Source organism: Neodothiora populina, assembly GCF_041146345.1.
Source record: "Neodothiora populina strain CPC 39397 chromosome Unknown canker_contig_16, whole genome shotgun sequence".
Classification (NCBI taxonomy): domain Eukaryota; kingdom Fungi; phylum Ascomycota; class Dothideomycetes; order Dothideales; family Dothioraceae; genus Neodothiora; species Neodothiora populina.
The window spans coordinates 501,421-521,305 of NW_027191409.1; the positions used below are offsets into that span (position 1 = coordinate 501,421).

Here is a 19,885-nt window from a genome sequence, read left to right on the forward strand (position 1 = left end):
AATTTGACTTGAGATTTTTATCTCTTAGGACTGTCACTATCTACTGACCCTTTTGGTCCACAACGACCAAAGCTTTCGAGAATACCTTTCCACAACTATACCACATACAGACCAAGGAAAGAAGAATACCCACAGCACTCTCGTGTGCAGGACGATGAAACAAAAACCACCAAAAAAGCTATGAACGAAACCCTAGTCTTCACCGCCACCATGTCGTGCAACTACACGAGGGCCATTCGGGGGTTCCCTTTGGTTCTCCCACCCCTCCCTTGACCTTGCATATGACAGCTGTTATATGCACATATCCAACGGGTGGTAGCATAAGGGGTTTTCTGCTTGTCTCTTCTATTCTCTCTGATGAGGTTCACACGTCGGAGAGCGGGCGGTTCCACACGTGCATTGGTGGACAGCTTCTACGTCCGATCTGCGGTGCATGCAGCAAAAGCGGAAACAGCAGCAGCAGCGAACACAACGGACATACGCTTGTGGGGATTGCAAGTGGCAATAGAGCATGCAAATGGCGAAGCCCATCACCCCACCTGCTGCGCAAGCAAAAGACGGTGGAAGGCAAAGGTTGCCGTTGTACGTGTTATGTGTTGTGTACCAAGCAAGCTACAAACAACGCGCAGCAGCAGAGGCGTGGCACACACACTCACACACCTACATACACATATAAACGCTTATGTGTTTGTATGTATGTGTGCGTGTCATACAAGGAAAGTCCAAAAGCTAGGGTACACAAACTCCTCGTCGAAGATGCGACGGACCTGCTCCAGCACAAACTTTTCCACTTTACCCACGTTTTTGAGCACTTGTTTGCCGCTCTCGCGTTGCCCAATCTCGCTCTCGACTCGGATTTCTTCAAGCAGGGCGCCGGGTCGTTGCTTGCGCTGATCAGTCGTGGTGGTGTCGCTGCTGCTGTTACCCTTCTCGGCGGCGGCGGCGGTAGCGGCGGCTTCGTCGTCATCCTGAGATTGAGACTGTGAGTCACCTACCAGAGCTTCGGCATCTTCGGGACAGAGAAAACAGAAATGTGCTTTCTTCTTGATGTATGCTAAGATGCCGACGCCGTCAAAGGTAAGACCCGTGATGTTAAGCTGCAGGGGGATTCCAACGAAGCTGGGCATGGGATAGTCAAGGAGAATTTCGGCGGTGAGAGAGAGTTTGACGTTGCCTGCGTACGACACATGAAAGACTATCTGCACGTCCTCGATGCTGCGTTCCGGCTGTGTCGTGGATCCAGGAACAAGTTTTGGGGAGTCGTCCTCCTGTCCATCCGACGATGATCCGTCGAGAACTTCCTCGGGCCAGTCGTGTTGATGGCGCGACGTGGGACGCGATGAGGGTGTTGTCGCTGACGAATGAGTCAGTGATCCAAAGGACATCGAGCGATGATGATTATGCTGATGACGATTGTCGTTGTGCTGTGAATTGTGGTGGTTGTCATGTACCGACTGATCCGCATCCCCAAGAGCAAGTTTCCCTCTACTGGTATCCTGCAAGGTGTTGTGAAACTGTGCACCTGCTACAGCGGCTAGCGGAGTCGTGGTACCAGAGAGACCTGCAGATAGTGGCAAGTGGAAGTATCCAAGATTCGATGTACCTCCTAGTATACCAGGTGTAGTCGCCCGAGGTAAGAGTTGACCACCCAGTATATCCCGACGATTGAAAACTCCCGGTCCGTCGCGATGCTGCGTGTCTGAGGGAAGATTGGCACTTCGCTCATGTCTATCTGTGGACGTGTGAGATCCGCGAAAAGTGCCGGAACCACTTTGATCACCCAACTTTCCATTCTGGTCGCCGATATCCTTGGGCGCCGGCTGCTCGCTATCTTCTAAGTCGCCGTCATCTTCATCGTCTTCTCCCTGATAGAAATCAGGCAAAGGTTCGCAAATATCCTTCAGTTCAACTTTGGGTGATATCTCGCCAAAGTCGAATGAATGCACTTTGACAGACCGTATCATACGGGGAAGTGTGACTTTTTGAAAGCGGTCATCTATGAAAGCTCTGATAGACTCTGCGAGCGCATCACCATCAGGTCCTTGAGTCAAGGATTCCCAATTGATATCTATTGACATGGCGGTCGTGCTGTTGGCGATTGCGATAATGCGTGCACCTGGACCAGCGTTAAATGGAGATGGCAAGTCCAGGCGAAGCTGCTGCACAGATATACGTAACCGACGCACTGACCATTTATTTTTATGTTCAGTCTGGATGATGACTACTTCTACAAGTCTCAATGCTCGATTTATAAAATCGTATGCCACTCATGTCCTGAAATCGAGTATAAATGTATTTAGCTGTATCTTGAATTGCATCTCCAGAGTGTGCTGTATCAACTACCGTGCGATGATCATGGTCATATCTTCTCCGTCGCAACAACCACAGATCACAAGTTTGCTCCTCTTCTTACTTAATCCTGGACCCTTGTCAAAGTCCGCCCAACGATCACAGGCTACGTTTGACTCCAGGACTACCTCACTCTCCCCCCGGCCCGTACTCGCTCTACCTGACATTGACAGCTTGCTAAAAACGTATGCAAGCCCAAACATGCACACGCACCTCGGCCCGTACCGCGCCGTGTGCATTCATACCGGCCCAAAATGTTCCTATTCAAGATTCTGTGCGACCGCTGCTGTTCCACTGTGCTTACTGTGTGGACATACGATGGTCTTAGCCTGGGTGTTGACACCTGACGCATGTCCGTTGTAGTTTCGCGCCTTGGGTAAAAGAACCAGCTTCCAGCAGCACCGTAGGAGCCCAATTGCTTTTGGTAAAGATACAACCCCCCAGAGGATTTATTGCGGCCTCGTTCATTACTGGCACCCGCGGTGGTGCCCCTAGATTACACCAATTCCATTAAGCTGCATTCCATGTATTCGCCTTCGTGTGCTTGTAGTGTATCACTGCCGCAAGGATATAACAAAGAAACATGCTTTTCGATGGTCAGCCACTGTCATATAGATTGCGCGAGGCTCATACCATAATAATCTTATCCTCCGCACTTCGGACATCGTTGATCGTGATAGATTTTTCTCTCTTTGACACCCTTACAGGCTCCACTCCTGGAAGAAACACACGGCGATGTCTCCTCGGCTTGGTGGCCACACGCATAGACATGCACAATCTTGGTGCACATTCCGCCTACTCTGAAGCGTCTTCTTGTAGGTGGTCTGATATGCTGCTAGAACAAGGAGACAGGAGTGAGAGATACTGTTGACTAAAATTAGTCGACGTTTGGCCCCAATGTTCCTTCAGCCCTTACAGATAACTCGGGTCCTATCAGTTCTCTATCAGTCTCCGGCAATGGATGTGCACTGTGCGTATAGAACAGCCTGTGTTCGAACTTCTCGAAGGCAGCGGCACCGAGTCACGTCTTATACATTGAGTCCATCTCACTCAGATACCGATGATTTGGTCAGTCCCACAAGGCCATTTTTTTGGTAGCCGTCGAGCTTGCGAGGCTTTAGTCCATGCTAAGCAAGGGCATGTAGCACTACTGCGAGGACGCGAACTAAATGGCCAAAGAGATTGCGAGACCACCGATGAGTCCAAAGCGTGCTAAGTAGCACTTGCAGCCGGAACGTACATCCCGCAATCTATCGCTAGTTGTGTTTATCCTGACTTTAAATGGCAAGCAACCTGCCCTGCGTTTCATGCCTCTCTCTTACTCATGTTCCGACACTCTGTAACCGGAAAATTTGTTTTGTGATGTGTCTCACAATCTGTGACATTTTTTTCCAGGTGCCATTGACAGCTACTTTCGCTGTACGCACACGCTATCGTGAATGTGCTTTGCTTAGAGGGAGCCCCTTCTGCGCGCCTGTTGAACCACCCCCACCACGGACCTTTATTTATTTAGAGCCTACGATCAGACCCCCCCCCCCCCCCCCACCTTGCTTGGCTGACCTCAAAAGCGAGACCTCCTCACCAACGTAGTAATATATATCTACTGTATCGGACGCGTTACGTGTACTGCGCCCCAGAAAAGTTCGTGTTATAAAGGTGTCAAGAACGCAAACGGTATCTGACTTGCGATGCGAAACAGCACATGCTATTCCGGGTAAAAGCTCATCTGCATGCCATGGGCAATCGAAAGCTATAGTCAACGATGCTGCCGCAATGCAAGCACGCTTCGCGAATCTTTGCGAACATCGGCGTGCGGATAGCAACTATTGACACAAGCAGCTATGCTACCTTGAGTAACCAGGATTTGTAGCGGGATCCGGAAATACTGCCGATGCATGATTGCGCAGTAGCTTGCTGCTCGTCGGATGTCCCGTATCTTATTGGCCTTATGATGGCGGGTGTGCGCATTGTGCGAACAAACGTCCAAGGATGACCACATGAGCACTATTTTGACAGGTCGTCCGTACCTCCCTCCAGTATCTAGGTCACATGATGGGGCGAGCGGGCTCGGGCAGCTTATCCCTACTTTCTCCGTTCTACAGTACAAACTGGACCTACTCGATGCGGCCCACCTCCATTCGTTTGCAAATCGTGATTGACATTACTGTACCTCGGCAAATAAGCACGTCACAAAAACTGATGTTTGCCCACATGATCTGTCGAGTCAACAGACTACAGGCACATGAAAGTATACTGTCACCGATCTCTACCAGTAACAACGCTCATGGGCAAATGGATGTCTACGTACCACCTCCGACGAGTCCCTAATAGCTGAAAGTACGTCACTTGATGCTAGGACTATATACGAGCCATGTGGTCCACCTCATGGGATCTTCGCTTGAGGGATCATTTGCTCGCTGCACTATATTTTTGCTTTGGTATCCTATACCATAACGTGAAGCTATCGACAGAGCCGGCTGAGCACCATCTCATCTCTGCCCTATAACAAACGCACCTAGCATAATCGCTCTTGGCTCGGATGATAGACATGATGTCTTCCGCAATCAACATCCCCACCGGCAGGGCACAGGACAAAGACGGGTTCAGATACCTCAGTCTATCACCTACCCATGGTATACAAGCGAAAGCTAGCTCAAGCTCCCCAGAGCCAGCTTCACCACGTTTAGCCGAGGCTTCTGCTTCGCCGAATGAGCACTATTCGGCTCCTTTGTCTGAAACTCAAGCACTCAACTTGTCGAACACAGCGATGATGGACACTATTGTTCGCACCAGCAGCAATGCGAGTGACAAGCTGATCGCAGAGTCTGAGCAGCAGCGGGTTTTGAAGCTGAGCCATGCACGAGCTGGCGACTCTCATGTCGGCGACTGGGCGCCAGAATGAGTCAGGCCTCAGATGGCAAGGGTCGAGTGCAAGCGGTGACATGGATGCAAGGCTTCCAGTGGGTTACTTGAGGTCTTCTCGGTGGATTTCCTCTCAAGTGACTGCATTTACGGACAAGTCGAAGATTTGGTTCACAGAGTCTTGACAAGGGACAAAGACCGGGAATGAGTGGTTTGATTTCCTTCTTATGATTTGACGGCTACCGGTATGATGACTACTGTCTTTTGTGGATGTTCTATGTCTATGAGGATGAACGTGAATATCAATTGAGAGCTAGCCCATTGCTAGCTCCCACCACTCCCATGTGGTAGGGCTGAATACTCAAGGTATGTGATTGTGTTGTCATTGCCTCTGCATTCCTTGTGGAATTGCAGGAATGCTGAGCAACACAAACATCTAATGAGACCATATATCCATTGCATTTTCACCATTGCAACACTTTGACCACTTTTCCTCAATCTCTTCCAATATTGTCACTGCTTGTCATCATGGCTGGGAAAAGAGGCGCTCAGAAGCCCGCTGAGGCTGGCGACAGCACAGCTAAGAATCAAGACGCCTCTACCACAGCAAAGAGGGGCACTCAGCGCGAAGGCTCTCCTAGACGCAGAGTCGAGTTCCGACTAGACGACAACGACAGCAGACCAACAGCAAGCAGTTCTCGCAACCCCCTGGACACTGCGCCAGCTCTACGTCTAGACGACCACGGCGCAACAGAGCAGCTCCTTCGAGAAACACGCGCGAGTCACAGCCCGTCGCCTCGTCGAGCAGATTTCAAAGGCAAGCAACCACCAAAGCCTTACGCAGGCGCGACGTACCCAATAAACATGGACGCCGACATGCAACCCATGCAATCCATCCACAAACCACCACCATCGACTCCCCAGCAGCAGAAGGAGCTCGACGACGACAACTGGGTCTGCACCGAACTCTTGGCTCTGCGGGCCCAGATCAAGCTCTTCTGCGAAGACCACTTCGACTTCCAGATCAAGTATCCCGTCGAGCCCGCGTTTGCGGCCGCGCCGCGCGAGCTCATCAGCTATGTAGGCTGTGTTGCGCTCGGGGGCTCGAAGGGTCGAGAGGGCTGGAGGGAGTTGATCGATAACATCGTGCTCAGGAGAGCGCTGGTCTATGGCATCATCTATCGTGTGGCCCACGAGCACATCTTCTCGAGTCTGTTCTTTGGTGCTGATCGTAGGCTGATCTTCCGTCTGATGAGATTGGAGCAGGATCAGATGGATATGGACGGCTTCTACCGCGCAGCGCAGCGAGCAAAAGCCATACAGGAAGCCGGCGTGCCCAAGACCGATCTGACTCCGCTACCAGGCGCCATAGTCGGCACAGCGCGCCTGACAGCTCAACTCGAGACCATCCTGAACCCAATCCGTGACCTCGACGACACCGTGCGAATCGCTCGTATCGACGCCGCGTACATCGAAGGCCTACGCTCGATCCTACTCCACGCGGTCAGGATCAACAATTACATGCGCAAGCTCGACGACGTCCTTTACTACTTCCAACCAATCTTCAAGGACGAGGAGTTCGATCCCAACGAGATGGAGTGCGAGAACCTGAGGGATATGCAGCTCGATTGCCCGCTCGACGACCCCACTGAGGCGGCTGTTGCGGCTGCTATGGGCAAACAACCTCGTCGCACGAAGAAGATTCGCGGCGACCCCACCGATCGGGTGCTGGTTCGCGTCATCTGTTCGCCGGGCTGTATCGCGTACAGAAAGGGAGGCGGGGATCTCGCAAAGTATATCTTGCAGCAGGAGAGACTCCATCAAGACCAGTTCCTGCCGCCGGAGCTGCGGTCTAGGTTTGCACGAGAGAAAGTGTATGGCCGTGTCATCACGGAAGAAGATGGGCTGAGATCCAGACGTCTCACCAGGGTAGATTATATTGCTCTCTATTGGTGTTGTAGCACTTGAACTGACTGAGATCCTCTCTAGGCTACTGCCGCTTTTCGATGGGGCAAGCCGCAATTCGAAGATGATGCGCATATGCACAATTATCAGGAGTTGGTTGAGGCTCAGTCTGAGATTTCGAAATTCTGCGAGAGTACGGAATTGCAGAAGGGAGCCAGTGGATGCATCATCATGTGAAGCGAGTGCACTTCTTCGAGGAGGCTTGTCACTTGGTTGCACTTGAAAGGTTGGACGAGATGGCGTTTGCGTTGCTTGGGTGTAGTACCTTTCCCCCTCAAGATAATTGGTTTCGCCAAATTGAGATTTTCGTACTTTGATTCTTCTTCAATGAATGCCATGAAGGATATGCTATTGGGGCAATTGATAGACTTGCGACAAGAATAGTCTCAATTGTGCGGGATGAGATCGGGAAGATTGATTTTACAGATTGGCGTTGCATTGATTCATTAGGGGTATTCGACAAATTCAATAAACTCGCGTCAGCTTCCATCCAACCTTGGATAACCTGACAATCGAGAAAGCGAAGAAACTTATAAGATAGCAAAGGCCCGTGAAAAGGACCAGACCCCAGTAAGAGCCGTCGCACGCAGCCAACACGGCACCGCCAATGGGCAATCCGGTCAAGGTGCCGAAGCTGACCAATGTGTAACACGTCGCATAGTATCTGCCGTACTCCTCCGTATCGCAAAGCTGTCCCACGCAGACGGGCGTGAGACTGATATTGGATCCTGAAGCAAAGCCGAAAAGCACCGAGAACGTGACTGTCAAAGCAAGGATAGATCGGTGGCTTCCGTGTCCGCCAGCTTCCGAGAGAACAGTAGCTGGTAACCAAAATGCCAGCGTGGATACGCAGCAAATGATAATTGCCATGATCATGGTATTGAATCTGCCAAATTTGTCTGCCAGGAAGCCAGGGGCCCATCTGCCTAGACATGAACCCGCGTTGAATATTGCAATGAGATTGTATGCGAATCGCTGGTCCATTGCGCCCGAGCTTAAGGAATACGAGGTTAAGTATGAGATTGGGAGGAATAGTCCCCACTCTGCGAAGAAGACCCCGGCTGTTGTCCACGCGAAAGCACTATCGCGGAAGATCTTGAAATCAGGAAGGACACTGCCACCGGGCTTTGGCGGTAGTCGAGACCGGACGAGAAGATTCGCAGGTATAAGCAGACCAAGATAAAGAAACCCAAGTATCCGGCAACTCCACCCCCAGCCGACCTCAGGCAAGAGTTTCTGCAGCATCAGAGGAAATACAACACCTCCAAGAGACCCCCCAGCGGCAGCGATACCTGTCGCATTACCTCGTCCTTCCAGGAAAAAGTGGCCGAGACTCGAAATGGCGGGCGTGAAAAGCAGACTAGTGCCCATACCACCTAGGATACCAAAATTAAGCATGAAATGCCAATATGCTGTGCAGCTTCCGAGAATCAGCATCGAAGCAATCATGCAAATGCTGCCCGCAAATATGAGAAGTCTGGGTCCTTTAAGGTCGAAATAAGGACCAATCTGGACACCACCGAAAAAGGATAACTAATCAACAGTCAGATCGCTGCAACAGATAGATTTACACCAAGAATATGCCATCATACAAAGGAATACACCGAGAATATCCATGCAATCTCGCTCTCCTCATAGTGCGCCAGCTGATGGGAAGCAATGTAGGCCTGGAACACACCAATTGTGTTCATAGTGCCCAAACTAGCCAGCATTGCACAAAATGATCCGAAGACGACACCCCACGCCTGCCACCCGCCTTCGGGATAAGTGATACCATCTTCGTCGGAAGGGTTCACATCATGAGTGGTAGAAGAGGATTTGATATCACCTCGTACATCTGCCTTCTCATCTGAGCTGTCATGGTGTCGAGGGAACACACTCGATGGCGTCGCCGGTGGGTTAAGGGATGAAATGTTGTTCGATATTGGTCGTGAAAGACTTATATAGTCTGGTCCTGGCATGCTGCCATTTGGACTCGGATTCATATGTCAAACAGGACGCTGATGGAAGTAAACGACAACACCAGAACCTTCAAGACTATGGCGAGAAGGTCTTAAGAAACAGAATCATCAAGCACAGTCGAGTCACAGCCGTGGCAAAACAAAATAATAGCATACTGCAGGTCTTTCTTTTGATTTGGGCTTGGCCGACGGGCTCGGCCGGTCAGTGATGGGGCAAGTCAATGCCCCACTTTAGCCAGAATACCCCATCTTCATGGAGGATGCCAGTACGCCGCATCGCACCACACGGCACTAACGGCGCAAGCATGTCTTCATAGCGGGAATCCTACCGCACCAAGCACACCCTCGTAGTATCTTGACAATAGGAAGCTTTAGGTGAATTGTTGTCGGCACAAAAGCATTAAAGCTTGCGCTGCCAGTGTGGAGGTTTTCGATGAAATATGCACGGTTGATCGCATAATCTATCAGATCAGTACTGCAGGCAGACAAGGATCATCGTTTCGACTTTTTGTCTGGGATTCTCAGCTCCTTCAGGATTGGAGATAGATTGACTCCAACTCGCATGTGTACCTGCCCACCAGGAGAATACCTTTACCACAGTCGATGGATTGCTCAATCATTTTGTTTTGGAAAGATCGGAATACTTCAACAATGCGATAACACCAATGCGACGCGTGTCTACATTTGACCTAGCATCACAAAGTGACTGAACCTCATGCGAATGCCATGGTCCATTGGCAAGAATAGCTTTTGTAGCAGTCGCCCGTCGCCCGTCGCCCAGCGTCACCGCAAGGCAATCCTTCGTAATCACGCAAGTGGATCACACCACTGCAGAGCGAATCAGTTGTCATGACTGAAGCTCATCAGTTTGATTGTTGAGACCAGTTATGCTCCATCACCACATCGATAGAAGGAAGCATAACAACTCGGTCTGGTGGTTGTGACTGCTTGCTTGCAGAACGAGCAAAGCGAATCGGCTTGACTCCCAGGGTATTCGAGCTGGTATTCTCTTTCTGTCCAGACTGAGTCTTACGTTACAGCACTTCCAGAGCAGTGATTGTCGAGTTGCACCTTCTCCCAAGATACTTTCGGTAGGAGCTAAGGCAGGAGCCGCCGGTGCGACTTTTCTCACCATCTCCCGTCTCTGCGACCAAGATCTGACAGATGCAATACAGATTGCAGCTTGCAACGTAATGTATTGAAGGCAGTAGAAGCTAGGATGAAGGGTAGCACATCATGTACGCCAAGAGGGGGTTTCAACAGGAGCCTCATCCGTGCCAGTCTTCTCACGGCTGGCCTCCAGCATCTGTCTCAAAGTCTTGCGCTGCTTGCCCTCGTAACTACTTTCCCGTCTTAGGACTGACCAAGGTTTCTCCTCCCTCTTCAGATCCACATCGCTTAATCCAACGTGAGGCACCCGCTTGGCCAGATCTTCCTGAATGGCGGATTTTGAGTCGATCGCAAAGGGCCCGTTGTAGGGGTTGACATTGATGTGATCTCGGTGGTGAAAGGTAGAGTGATTAATCGTCATCTGATACTGCTGAGACGGGTCACCCAGTCGATGTTGACGCGGTGAAGAGGCGCGCGATTGGGCGGATAACCTCTGAGCTGCTGCCGAGTCTGCCAAAGCCATGCGGTCACTCGACAGGGTGCCGGTAGTATTGACATTGAGAGTATTCGAAGCATCCGACGAGAAGTCCTCGCTGTTCGAGTTCCCGTCCTCGAGATTGTCATGTGCCAAGGTGAAGCGCAAAGGCGAGGCGCGGGCCAATCGTCGCGCAACTTCCTCTTCTTTGAACACCACAAGGAAGGAATTGTAGGCTGGGAGAGCGTCGTACTTGAGGTTCCTGAACATCTCTACCTTGCCGTAGCCTTGAAGCATATGCAGGATTGCGCGGCTCTCGGCCATTCCCTCGGGTCGTGGGAGTACTCGCAGATGCACCGTCCGGAGACCCATGGCGCGGGTCACGCCGGGAATCGCGTAGCTGGCGGCCATTGATGTCTGTACGAGATGGAAGATGGTTTTATCGGATGTGGTTCACGTCTTCGTTGCAGCGACTTTCGCATGAAACAATCATTTCCAAAGCCATTTATGTGCCAAGATCTAGCGGATATAGCGGCGTTATGACTGACGCTCGTCTCAGCATACGCAGGTGGTTCTTATCGGACACTAAAATAAGGTATCCTACAAGATCTTACTCTTCTACATAAGAATACAAATCATTGCGATCGCCCCATCGAGGTTCTTCAGGTAGTAGGCATCAAGGATTCACAGAAAATGCCATTTCGGAGAATGGAATTTCGATTAAGTATGATGAGTGCCAGGCTTGATGCTCTTGGCCTCGGCAGGGTATCTAGCATTAGAACATTGAGTCTTCCTTACTCCTCCAAGAACTGATCCGGCAGATCTTTGAATAACACGCAGCACCAATGTGTACCGAATGTATCTTCGTCTTCCCGTGGAAACATGTCAAATGTCTCCATCAACTTCTGACTGTACTCAGAAGGGTACCCTGAAACATATAGCCGCGTTGCTCAGCGGTCGGATCGAAGCTGCTTGTCTTGCTTCAAATAAGATCTTCATGCCACGCGAGTCAAGCCTCTGTGTGGCCGATTATTGCGCAACCGCATGCTTTTCGAGACGTTGGCTGCGGTCTTGGGAGAGCTCGATGAGCGCTTGCAAGTAGAGGATGAGGGGTTCTGTTTTGACAGGATCGTGTTCTCTTCTAGACTGCTATAACCCTCGTCGTGCCTTGTGTCACAGGTCACATCCTCGCTTGAAGCTAAGGTGCTTGAGGATGAGACAGAGCATTGGTCTTCCGAACGTATCATCTTCTCGACCATTTCCTGAATGCTTCGTAGATGAGATGGATCGCAGAGCAGTCTGACACCTTGCTGACGGCTGACTCTCCTGCCAGAGGGTGCAGAGGATCCGACATATCTTCTCTGTTGTCTTGGCGCGCATGAGAATATATCATCGACTAGATCGATCTGAGATGGCTCAGAACGAGCGATTGGCGTAGCAAGGTGGTGCAGACTATGCTCGCTGAAGCGGAGAGCTAGTTGGCTTATTGAAGGTCGCTGTGAGGGTCCAGTTCGAGTCTCCCGTAACGAGGAGTGGCATGTGAGAGTCGGGCCAGGGTAGTCCTCTTCGTGACAAGGCAGAGAGGAAGGATGACGCGATGCCGTTGCAATTCCGTAAGAGCCAAACATGTTTGCTGTGTCACTATGAACTCGGTGCCCGCCAGTGAAATGCAAGTCTTGACGAGAGAGGTGTGCGATGATTTGAAAAGCAGCTGAAAAGATCGGCAGGCACCTACGTTATGTATCACTTACAGGTGTTTTACTGTTGACAGGTACGCGTACGGTTACATGGACAGAATCCTCTATCCGGCCCAAGTCGGTACTCCAGAGAGTGAGAAAACATGTTCGAATCGCCAGCGATGAGGTTCGCCAATATGGTGGCTGAGAGCCCAGGCCCTTTCGTGCTCGTCTGGCCCAACCAAGATACCTGCAGAAGCCTGACATGGTTGTAAGCTTGATCCGTGCGTTGGTCGGAACGCAGACCGCAACCCAACGTCACTGTACAAAACAACATGTACAGTACCTTAAGTCAGATAGAGTGCGAACCACGTCTACCGCCCTTTAAGACCGACATCCATAGCCGGCTGCTAAAAGGTCTTGTATCTTGAGTGACATTCTCATCTCCCTGCATAGTGACATGTTTCGGCTTTGATCAGCTTGCGCAGCGATGCGCGCATGTCTTTTTCATCGCCGATACTCTCGCCTGCCCGCCCTGAAGCACAAGCATGCTCGATTCGCTCACTCTCAATGCTGTGTAGATATCGTGGTTCTTGACTTCCAGTATCTGAATCATCATCAGGAGACCGAAAGGCTTAGCAAGACTAGGCGAGACATTGACGGTAGGGTTCGCTCATTGGCCCAATCACATAGCAATACTCATGATACATTTAAAGTAATTTTCGAATCAGAGCAAAGAATTTGGTGAGATGCCGTGTGTGGGGGGATGGAACCTATCGATTCGTTGTAACGGCTTCAGTGAAATAACAAGCTATGTCCGCGGCCGTTTAGACTTCTGGACCGCCCGTTTGCATTTTCAGTCCGCAAAACCCGCGATTTAGAAATCTGTGATGTGAAGATCGATCTTGCAATCTTGTGTCGATCTGTTCGCAAATATGAAGAACTCTCCCAAGTCACTCATAGCTCAGTTGTAGTCTGGCAGGATGTCTCTGGGAGCATAAGCTAAATGTCTGTGAGCATACAAGTTCGGCCACTGACTGGTATATTCGGTGCACTACTTTGCTAATCTGACCCGAGGGAAGTGCAGGTAGGCGAGCACCGCGCGCTATGCGTGGACGATCATAGGGATAACAGACCAGGCCGTCAAGCCTGATCGCATAACAACGATCTGAAGTCGATAAGCGGGACCTCAAAGTGTCTGCGAAGCTGGTGGTCCCTTCATTGACCATCATGCTTCACGTTGATCTTCTGACGTTCCTGGCGGTAAATCTCCTCGAATTCGATATCGGTGATAGGTAGTTTTGTGGTAGCGATCTGACGGAGTTTTTCCTTGTCATTCAATTGGCTCCTCATTTCATCCACGGTGGCAGTCAACATTTGCGCTTCACTGCGGCCTTGGCCCTTCATGCCAGGTACGATATCGGCTAGACGGTCAAATCCCTCTCTGATCGCCTGACGACGCTTCTGTTCAGAAGCGATGTGGTTGTTCTTCTTCTCCTGCTCGGTAAGGCGTGGCCTTTCGGCGAATTGAGTGTTGTTGATGGCAGCCGACATGGGGATCGCCGGTCAGCTATAGATAGAGGGATTATGGCCGACTGTGATATGAGGGATGGAGAAGTCCCGATGTAGTTTTGATGAAGTGCTGATTGGATGGACCCGATGACAGCAAATGAACGGAACAATCAACCCTCAAGGATCTAAGATCCAGTCACTTGACACGAAAAGTGTGAGTCCGAAGCTCATCTGTGCTAAAGGACCTAGGTAAACTGAGAGCGAGAGTGAGAGTGAAAGTGACGGGATGATCAACAATGGAGTTAAGACGGAGACAATGTACAGCTCGACTCTGCTCTCAAAGTACTTGTACGGAGTCACGAGTCACGCCTCAGTGCCATATCACATCAAGGTAAGGTACAGATAGAAGTCGTGGCACAATAAGAAAAAAAGACGAAATGCGCGACGCATTCATTACGCGCTTTCAACCTTTTGAAACGCCAAGAATCTCAGATTAGATCTCGAGGTCAGTGCAAGTGGAGCCTGTCTCGAAAAGCAGCCAATGACGGTGCTGCTTCATGTGGCTAATATCAAGGTAAAGCCCCAGCCTGGTGAAGGCATGTGATGGCTGTTTGTAATGATGCCTAAATAATTAAGTGTGAGGGTGAGCTTGTGGCTGACGACACAGGTTCAGGTTCAGGTTCAGGTTCAGGTCCAGGTTCAGGTTCACTGTGGGTGCAGTAACGGCGCTGTGTTTCTTTGTTGTTACAGGTACAGCTGGACACTTTTCACTCTGACACTGCACACCGCAAAAACCGTGATAGCTAATTCTTTACATACTGCTTGTAGGACAGTCGGAGCCGGACTGGAAAGTGTTCGCCTTCCTGTATTGATATACCGTCTTCTGCCCTTTGCCTTGCCACTCTCTGTCCCGAGCAAGGTTCTACTCTTCGTATCTCAGGGCTTGTTTCATCCACATCCACATCCACATCCACATCCAACGTGACAGGCAGGATCCGCATGCCCTGCTCTTTCCTGATATTCTGCAAATCTGATCGTTTTGTCGACTAATTGCCACAGTATCAAGGTGCAGGTGACATCTATCTGGGGAGAACAGCATCTTGCCAGACTTCCGCAGGCAGGAGCTCCACCAGCGCCTTTCATCTCATCCCTGAGCCTCGCAGCTTTGCCTGATTTCGGCTTTTGACCTCATTGCGACGGACAACCTCTACTTCTAGTGCAGGCTGCCTTTTCCCATCTGCTGATCATCTTCCCACTGATCATTCTCGCCGGATGCGATGATCGTGCGCTTGATAGACTGTTGTATTCGAACACTGCCCGTCATCGTCACCATCTCGCCTCTTGTCCAGCACGTGCAGGGCCGTACGGCCAATACATGAGATGTCAACGGCATCTGCCCATTCTTCCATGAATAAAGGCCGTATCAACAGTCTGCAGCAACAGGATGCTTCGAACCTGATTCAGCGCGCCGTCTCCTACTCGCAGCGCAGGCCCGTCACAGACGACGAGGCCTACTCCTACGCCCTTCGTGCCGCCTATCTCTCACATCTCCTTCAACCAAAGGCACGCCGCATCCAGCATGTCTCTGCTCCACACAAACCTCTCGTCTCGCGATCCTCGACCTCGATCAACGACTTCGTCAAGGACTTCTCCCTGATCAGGGACTCCAAGAGCACAAGATTCCCACATGGCTTTACTTCAGAGCTCGACAAGCGTATCACGGGTGTCCTCATTGGCCGTGAGCGCATGCCCGAATACAATGATCCTCTCGTCAAGCGAACCTTTGCCGCCTTCCTGAACGAATTCAAGAACCCTACGTTTCGCAAGTCGATGGAGAAGGACCGCCGTGTCGAGGACTTGTTGTTGATCTTCTACTCCAAAGCTACGACCGAACTGCAAAAGGGCAAGGCTGCCGAGGATGATGCGTGGAAGTTGATGGTCGATCGACACGTTGCTCTGTTTGTTCGCTTCGTCAGCTCGACCCTTAAGAACAATGACTGGGCTCGAGAGCGCCCAGAGCTGAGCAGCAGACTACAAACATTGGAGAGTAAATTGCTCGTCCACTCTCAGGATCTCGCGGATGCTTCTCAGAGAAATGGCGGTACTGGTGGATCCACCGTTGAAGTGGAGATCCCTCGCAGTTCAGAAGCCAAAGATATGCCGATGGCGCTGCGCATCGCCAACATCTTCGGGGTGTCCTACGACCAAATACAAGCGGACATTGATGCCAACAAGTCTGTATGGACCGAGAAGGCGGCGCTTCAGGATTTGAAGACCTACCAGACGCTTCTCAGCCTCAATTCTACAAGGACACTGCGAAGCGACGACTTTCTCCTCGAGGACGCCTACGAACAGTGGAAAAAGGCTGAAATCCAGGACTTGTCACAAATGATGCTTGCCGTGATTCGCTCGAGTCCGGATCTTGCACGGAGTACAACAAGTACAACAGTACCAACCCTCAGATCTCCCACTGGGTCCACGTCAGAGTTCACATATCCCGATATCTCGAGAACGCTATCAGACCCGACAAGCATTGACTCGTCGAGCCTCAACGAGGACATTGCCAGTCTTAACTTGGATCTGTCGCCACAGGATTCCCTATCAGACGATGTTCCATTCATCTTTATACCACCCGAGCCTCGAATGTACTACCGGACCGTTCTACAGAGAGCTTTGGCTAACGACCTTTTCGAGGATCAAGTCCCCGATGCCGATGGCACAGTTCCACCCATCCAATTACTCTCCAAACATTCGATTGACATATTGAATGAGCTCGCACTCCGATGGCGCATTCCGCACACTTCACGCATGGCCTTGTTCCTCGACGTAATTCGAGAGAGATATGAGCGCCAAGAAATCAGTCTGGACGCGCTCGATGCTGCATTCAGCTTCATTAAAGAAGCTCCTGTTGAGAATAAAAAGTCTAATCGCTCAAGTGTAGTATTGCAAGCTACCTTTGTAGACCCTTCCAGGTGGACTATCGCCGATCATACACTGCATACACAGACCCTATCCGCGATACATGACGCTTTACTGCACGAACTATTTGAGCTTCTGCTGCACTGTTACGAGAACAAACCTCCTTCGGTTGGACCGGTCATGTACATTCTCGAAAACAACGTCTATGATGATCCACTTTTTGCGAAAACGCCAGAGGACTTGGACCAATTTTCAGATGCGCTGCGAGAAGCATTGCGTGAACCTGCGCGGAAGGCCTATGACGGCATGCTCTCCAAGCATGTGCCCGAAGATGCTGAGTCGTGGGAGTTCTACAACATAATACAACTAGGCAAAGCCGTGGTAGGACTTGCCGATAAAATACAGAAGCGCTATCGCAAGAACCCGGAGATCATGGGGTATGCAATACAAACACTGGGTGCTTACAACTGAGACTAACACGAAAGTAGTGTAAATCCTCTCACGACGCTTGTTCAGGAGATATTCCCCTCGTTCGCTACTGACGCACGGGACATTTGCGAAAAGATCATGGGCGTGGCGAAGGATCGTGGTGAGGAAGTGCCGATCCAGGACGGCTTCGACTTGTACAAGGAGCTCACACAGATGCGACAAGTGCATGGTCAAGCACTCCCAAGGTAGGAACACCGCAGCCCCTTTCCAATGGGTAGTACTAACCAAGTGCCAGTGTCCCCTTCGCCTTCCATATAGAGGCGCTCCTAGCTGATTTCGTATGGCGTTGGATTGCGTTGACCGATGCTAAGATGATCGAGTGGATTGAAGGCGCCGTTAGGCAGGACGACTTCACCATCAAAGCCGGTCTCGGCGACGCTGAGGAAGAACGCCACACCGTCTCGGCGGTAGATATGTTTCGATCGTTCAGTCAGAGCATTGATCAAATCATGAAGTTGGAGTGGGACGATGACTTTCAATACGCCAAATTCATGACCGCACTATCGAAGTCGATAGGGATAGGTATCGCCAGATATTGCGAATTGCTCGAGCAGAAGTTCGTCAAAGAGATGGACCGGATGACTCCAGAACAAGAAGCAGCAGCGAGACAGACAAGACAAGAGAGGTGGATGCAAATGGCCAAGGAGACGTGGAACAACAAGGAAAAAGTCGAGCCCTTCCAATTCTTGCCTGAGGTCAGTACTCTCGGATTGGATAGACATGTGACCCCTCACTGACCATATTCTGCTAGTCTCTGGTTAAACTCAACGATATTGAATACACCACGATTCAACTGGATAAGTTGGAAGGCGAAATTAATGTAGATGCCTGTGCTGCAGTCATCCAGCAGAAGACGCCTCCAGCGCCCATGAAAGTGCGGCAGACGAACAAGTTTGTCTTCACTATCAAAATCATCGAAGCCGAGGACCTTAAAGCATGCGACATGAACGGATTGAGCGACCCATATGTGGTCCTCGGTGACGAGTATCAGAAGCGATTGGCAAAGACTCGGATTGTATACGGCAGTCTCAACCCTAGATGGGACGAGACAGTTGACATAAGCACCCAAGGACCGCTCAACATCATAGCCACGATATGGGACTGGGACGCACTTGGCGACCATGATTGCGTCGGGAGAACTTCACTCAAGCTCGATCCATCACATTTCAGTGATTATATGCCCCGAGAGTTCTGGCTGGACTTGGACACTCAGGGCAGACTACTCTTGCGTGTCAGTATGGAGGGGGAGAGAGACGATATTCAATTCTACTTCGGCAAAGCTTTCAGGACGCTCAAGAGGACGGAGCGTGATATGACCCGCAAGATCACGGACAAGGTACTACATACAAGATCTTCATGCTTGAACGAGCAAAGCTGACGTTGATTGCAGCTGTCGTCCTATATTCAACAATGTTTATCCCGAAGGGCTTTGCGGAACATGCTCTCCCAGGGCTTATCGATATCGTCTGTTCGAGGCTATTTCCAGAAGGCGAGACCGCAATCCGTGGCTCAAGCACCAACGCAAGCCGACGTTGCGAATGCCCTGAAACCTCTATTTACCTACTTTGACGATAACTTCGCAATCATGAAGCAAACGCTTACAGAAACAGCCATGGTGATGGTGATGACGCGGCTCTGGAAGGAGACATTGGTCACCATCGAGTCTCTCCTCGTTCCACCACTTTCAGACAAGCCGTCGCAGCAAAGGCCGTTGACTCAACAGGAGCTCGACATTGTTTTCAAATGGTTGCAACTTCTGTTCGACTTCTTTCACGCAGTTGATGACGAGTCTGGTGTTGCCAACGGAGTACCTTTGGACATTCTCAAGTCTCCCAAATACCACGATCTACAGAACCTGAACTTCTTCTATTTCGAGTCAACGGAGAACCTGATCAGGACATCAGAATCCATGGCGAAGGCGACTTTGGCGAGGCAGCAAGCGCAGCAGAATCGTGAGCTTAATCGGCTCTCGGCTCCAGCGACTCTCACACAGGGCCACTCGTTCAGTGGGGCAGCCAGTCTTGTGGGTGTACAGAGCACGAGACGCAGCAAGAGCATTATGCTGAGCCGCAATCTGGGCACGATGAAGAAGGCGAAGGAAGAGAAGAGGAAGGAAGCACAGGCGGAACCCAGCGATGATATCATCCTGAGGATATTGAGGATGCGGCCCGAAGCCGAGAGATACCTGCGCGACCGCAGCCGGCAGAAGGAGCGTCTGGCAGCACACGCAGCCGCTGAGCTGATCGTGCGGCAGAGCCTCCTGGCACAGCGGACGCAGAGGACGAGATAACAAGCAGGAATTGCGCGTCATGGAACAGCAAAATGACAGAACGACACCAAAGGGTCGACTTACAGGAGGTGTGAACAAGCGGGCGTTTCAGGCATCTGGTCACCAGGCATGCACGTGAGCAACCTGGTCATTAATGTATATGATTATTGCAGCGAAATCCGATGACGTTTGCGCAAGAGAATGCAGTGACGACGAACGTGTCGGAATCGACCTGATGAGCCAAGTCGAAGAGCCTCAATCCTTATACAGCGATGCGTGTGTCCAGCTGCGTACTCGA

General features: G+C 50.9%; 7 protein-coding genes across 10 annotated transcripts; 2 read left to right on the top strand and 5 right to left on the bottom strand.

Moving 5' to 3' along the window:
• Window positions 1-707: 707 nt before the first annotated feature.
• AAFC00_003511 (uncharacterized protein) lies at window positions 708-2,078 on the bottom strand (the record flags this gene model as incomplete). 3 transcript variants are annotated; one of them, XM_069348092.1, is made up of 2 exons in its annotated part: window positions 708-1,403; window positions 1,452-2,078. In XM_069348092.1, 2 exons carry the CDS (start codon window positions 2,076-2,078, stop codon window positions 708-710), a joined length of 1,323 nt encoding a protein of 440 aa, XP_069200802.1. The 3 variants fall into 3 exon arrangements, with proteins under 3 accessions (XP_069200802.1, XP_069200803.1, XP_069200801.1); XM_069342990.1 differs by having other exon boundaries at window positions 708-2,078; XM_069342989.1 differs by lacking the exon at window positions 1,452-2,078 and having other exon boundaries at window positions 708-1,385.
• Window positions 2,079-5,739: 3,661 nt separating this feature from the next.
• AAFC00_003512 (uncharacterized protein) lies at window positions 5,740-7,353 on the top strand (the record flags this gene model as incomplete). Its single annotated transcript, XM_069342991.1, has 2 exons — window positions 5,740-7,140; window positions 7,201-7,353. The coding sequence occupies 2 exons, from the start codon at window positions 5,740-5,742 to the stop codon at window positions 7,351-7,353; spliced, it is 1,554 nt and encodes a 517-aa protein (XP_069200804.1).
• A 288-nt stretch (window positions 7,354-7,641) lies between these two features.
• Window positions 7,642-9,161, bottom strand: AAFC00_003513 (uncharacterized protein; the record flags this gene model as incomplete). 2 transcript variants are annotated; one of them, XM_069342992.1, is made up of 2 exons in its annotated part: window positions 7,642-8,709; window positions 8,769-9,161. In XM_069342992.1, the coding sequence occupies 2 exons, from the start codon at window positions 9,159-9,161 to the stop codon at window positions 7,642-7,644; spliced, it is 1,461 nt and encodes a 486-aa protein (XP_069200805.1). The 2 variants fall into 2 exon arrangements, with proteins under 2 accessions (XP_069200805.1, XP_069200806.1); XM_069342993.1 differs by having other exon boundaries at window positions 8,769-9,137.
• Window positions 9,162-10,371: 1,210 nt separating this feature from the next.
• On the bottom strand, window positions 10,372-11,133 carry AAFC00_003514 (uncharacterized protein; the record flags this gene model as incomplete). The annotated part of the gene is made up of 1 exon (XM_069342994.1): window positions 10,372-11,133. The coding sequence occupies one exon, from the start codon at window positions 11,131-11,133 to the stop codon at window positions 10,372-10,374; it is 762 nt and encodes a 253-aa protein (XP_069200807.1).
• A 584-nt stretch (window positions 11,134-11,717) lies between these two features.
• On the bottom strand, window positions 11,718-12,350 carry AAFC00_003515 (uncharacterized protein; the record flags this gene model as incomplete). Its single annotated transcript, XM_069342995.1, has 1 exon — window positions 11,718-12,350. The coding sequence occupies one exon, from the start codon at window positions 12,348-12,350 to the stop codon at window positions 11,718-11,720; it is 633 nt and encodes a 210-aa protein (XP_069200808.1).
• A 1,266-nt stretch (window positions 12,351-13,616) lies between these two features.
• On the bottom strand, window positions 13,617-13,952 carry AAFC00_003516 (uncharacterized protein; the record flags this gene model as incomplete). Its single annotated transcript, XM_069342996.1, has 1 exon — window positions 13,617-13,952. One exon carries the CDS (start codon window positions 13,950-13,952, stop codon window positions 13,617-13,619), a length of 336 nt encoding a protein of 111 aa, XP_069200809.1.
• A 1,338-nt stretch (window positions 13,953-15,290) lies between these two features.
• AAFC00_003517 (uncharacterized protein) lies at window positions 15,291-19,608 on the top strand (the record flags this gene model as incomplete). Its single annotated transcript, XM_069342997.1, has 5 exons — window positions 15,291-17,266; window positions 17,318-17,503; window positions 17,554-18,013; window positions 18,070-18,654; window positions 18,709-19,608. 5 exons carry the CDS (start codon window positions 15,291-15,293, stop codon window positions 19,606-19,608), a joined length of 4,107 nt encoding a protein of 1,368 aa, XP_069200810.1.
• Between the last annotated feature and the right edge of the window lie 277 nt (window positions 19,609-19,885).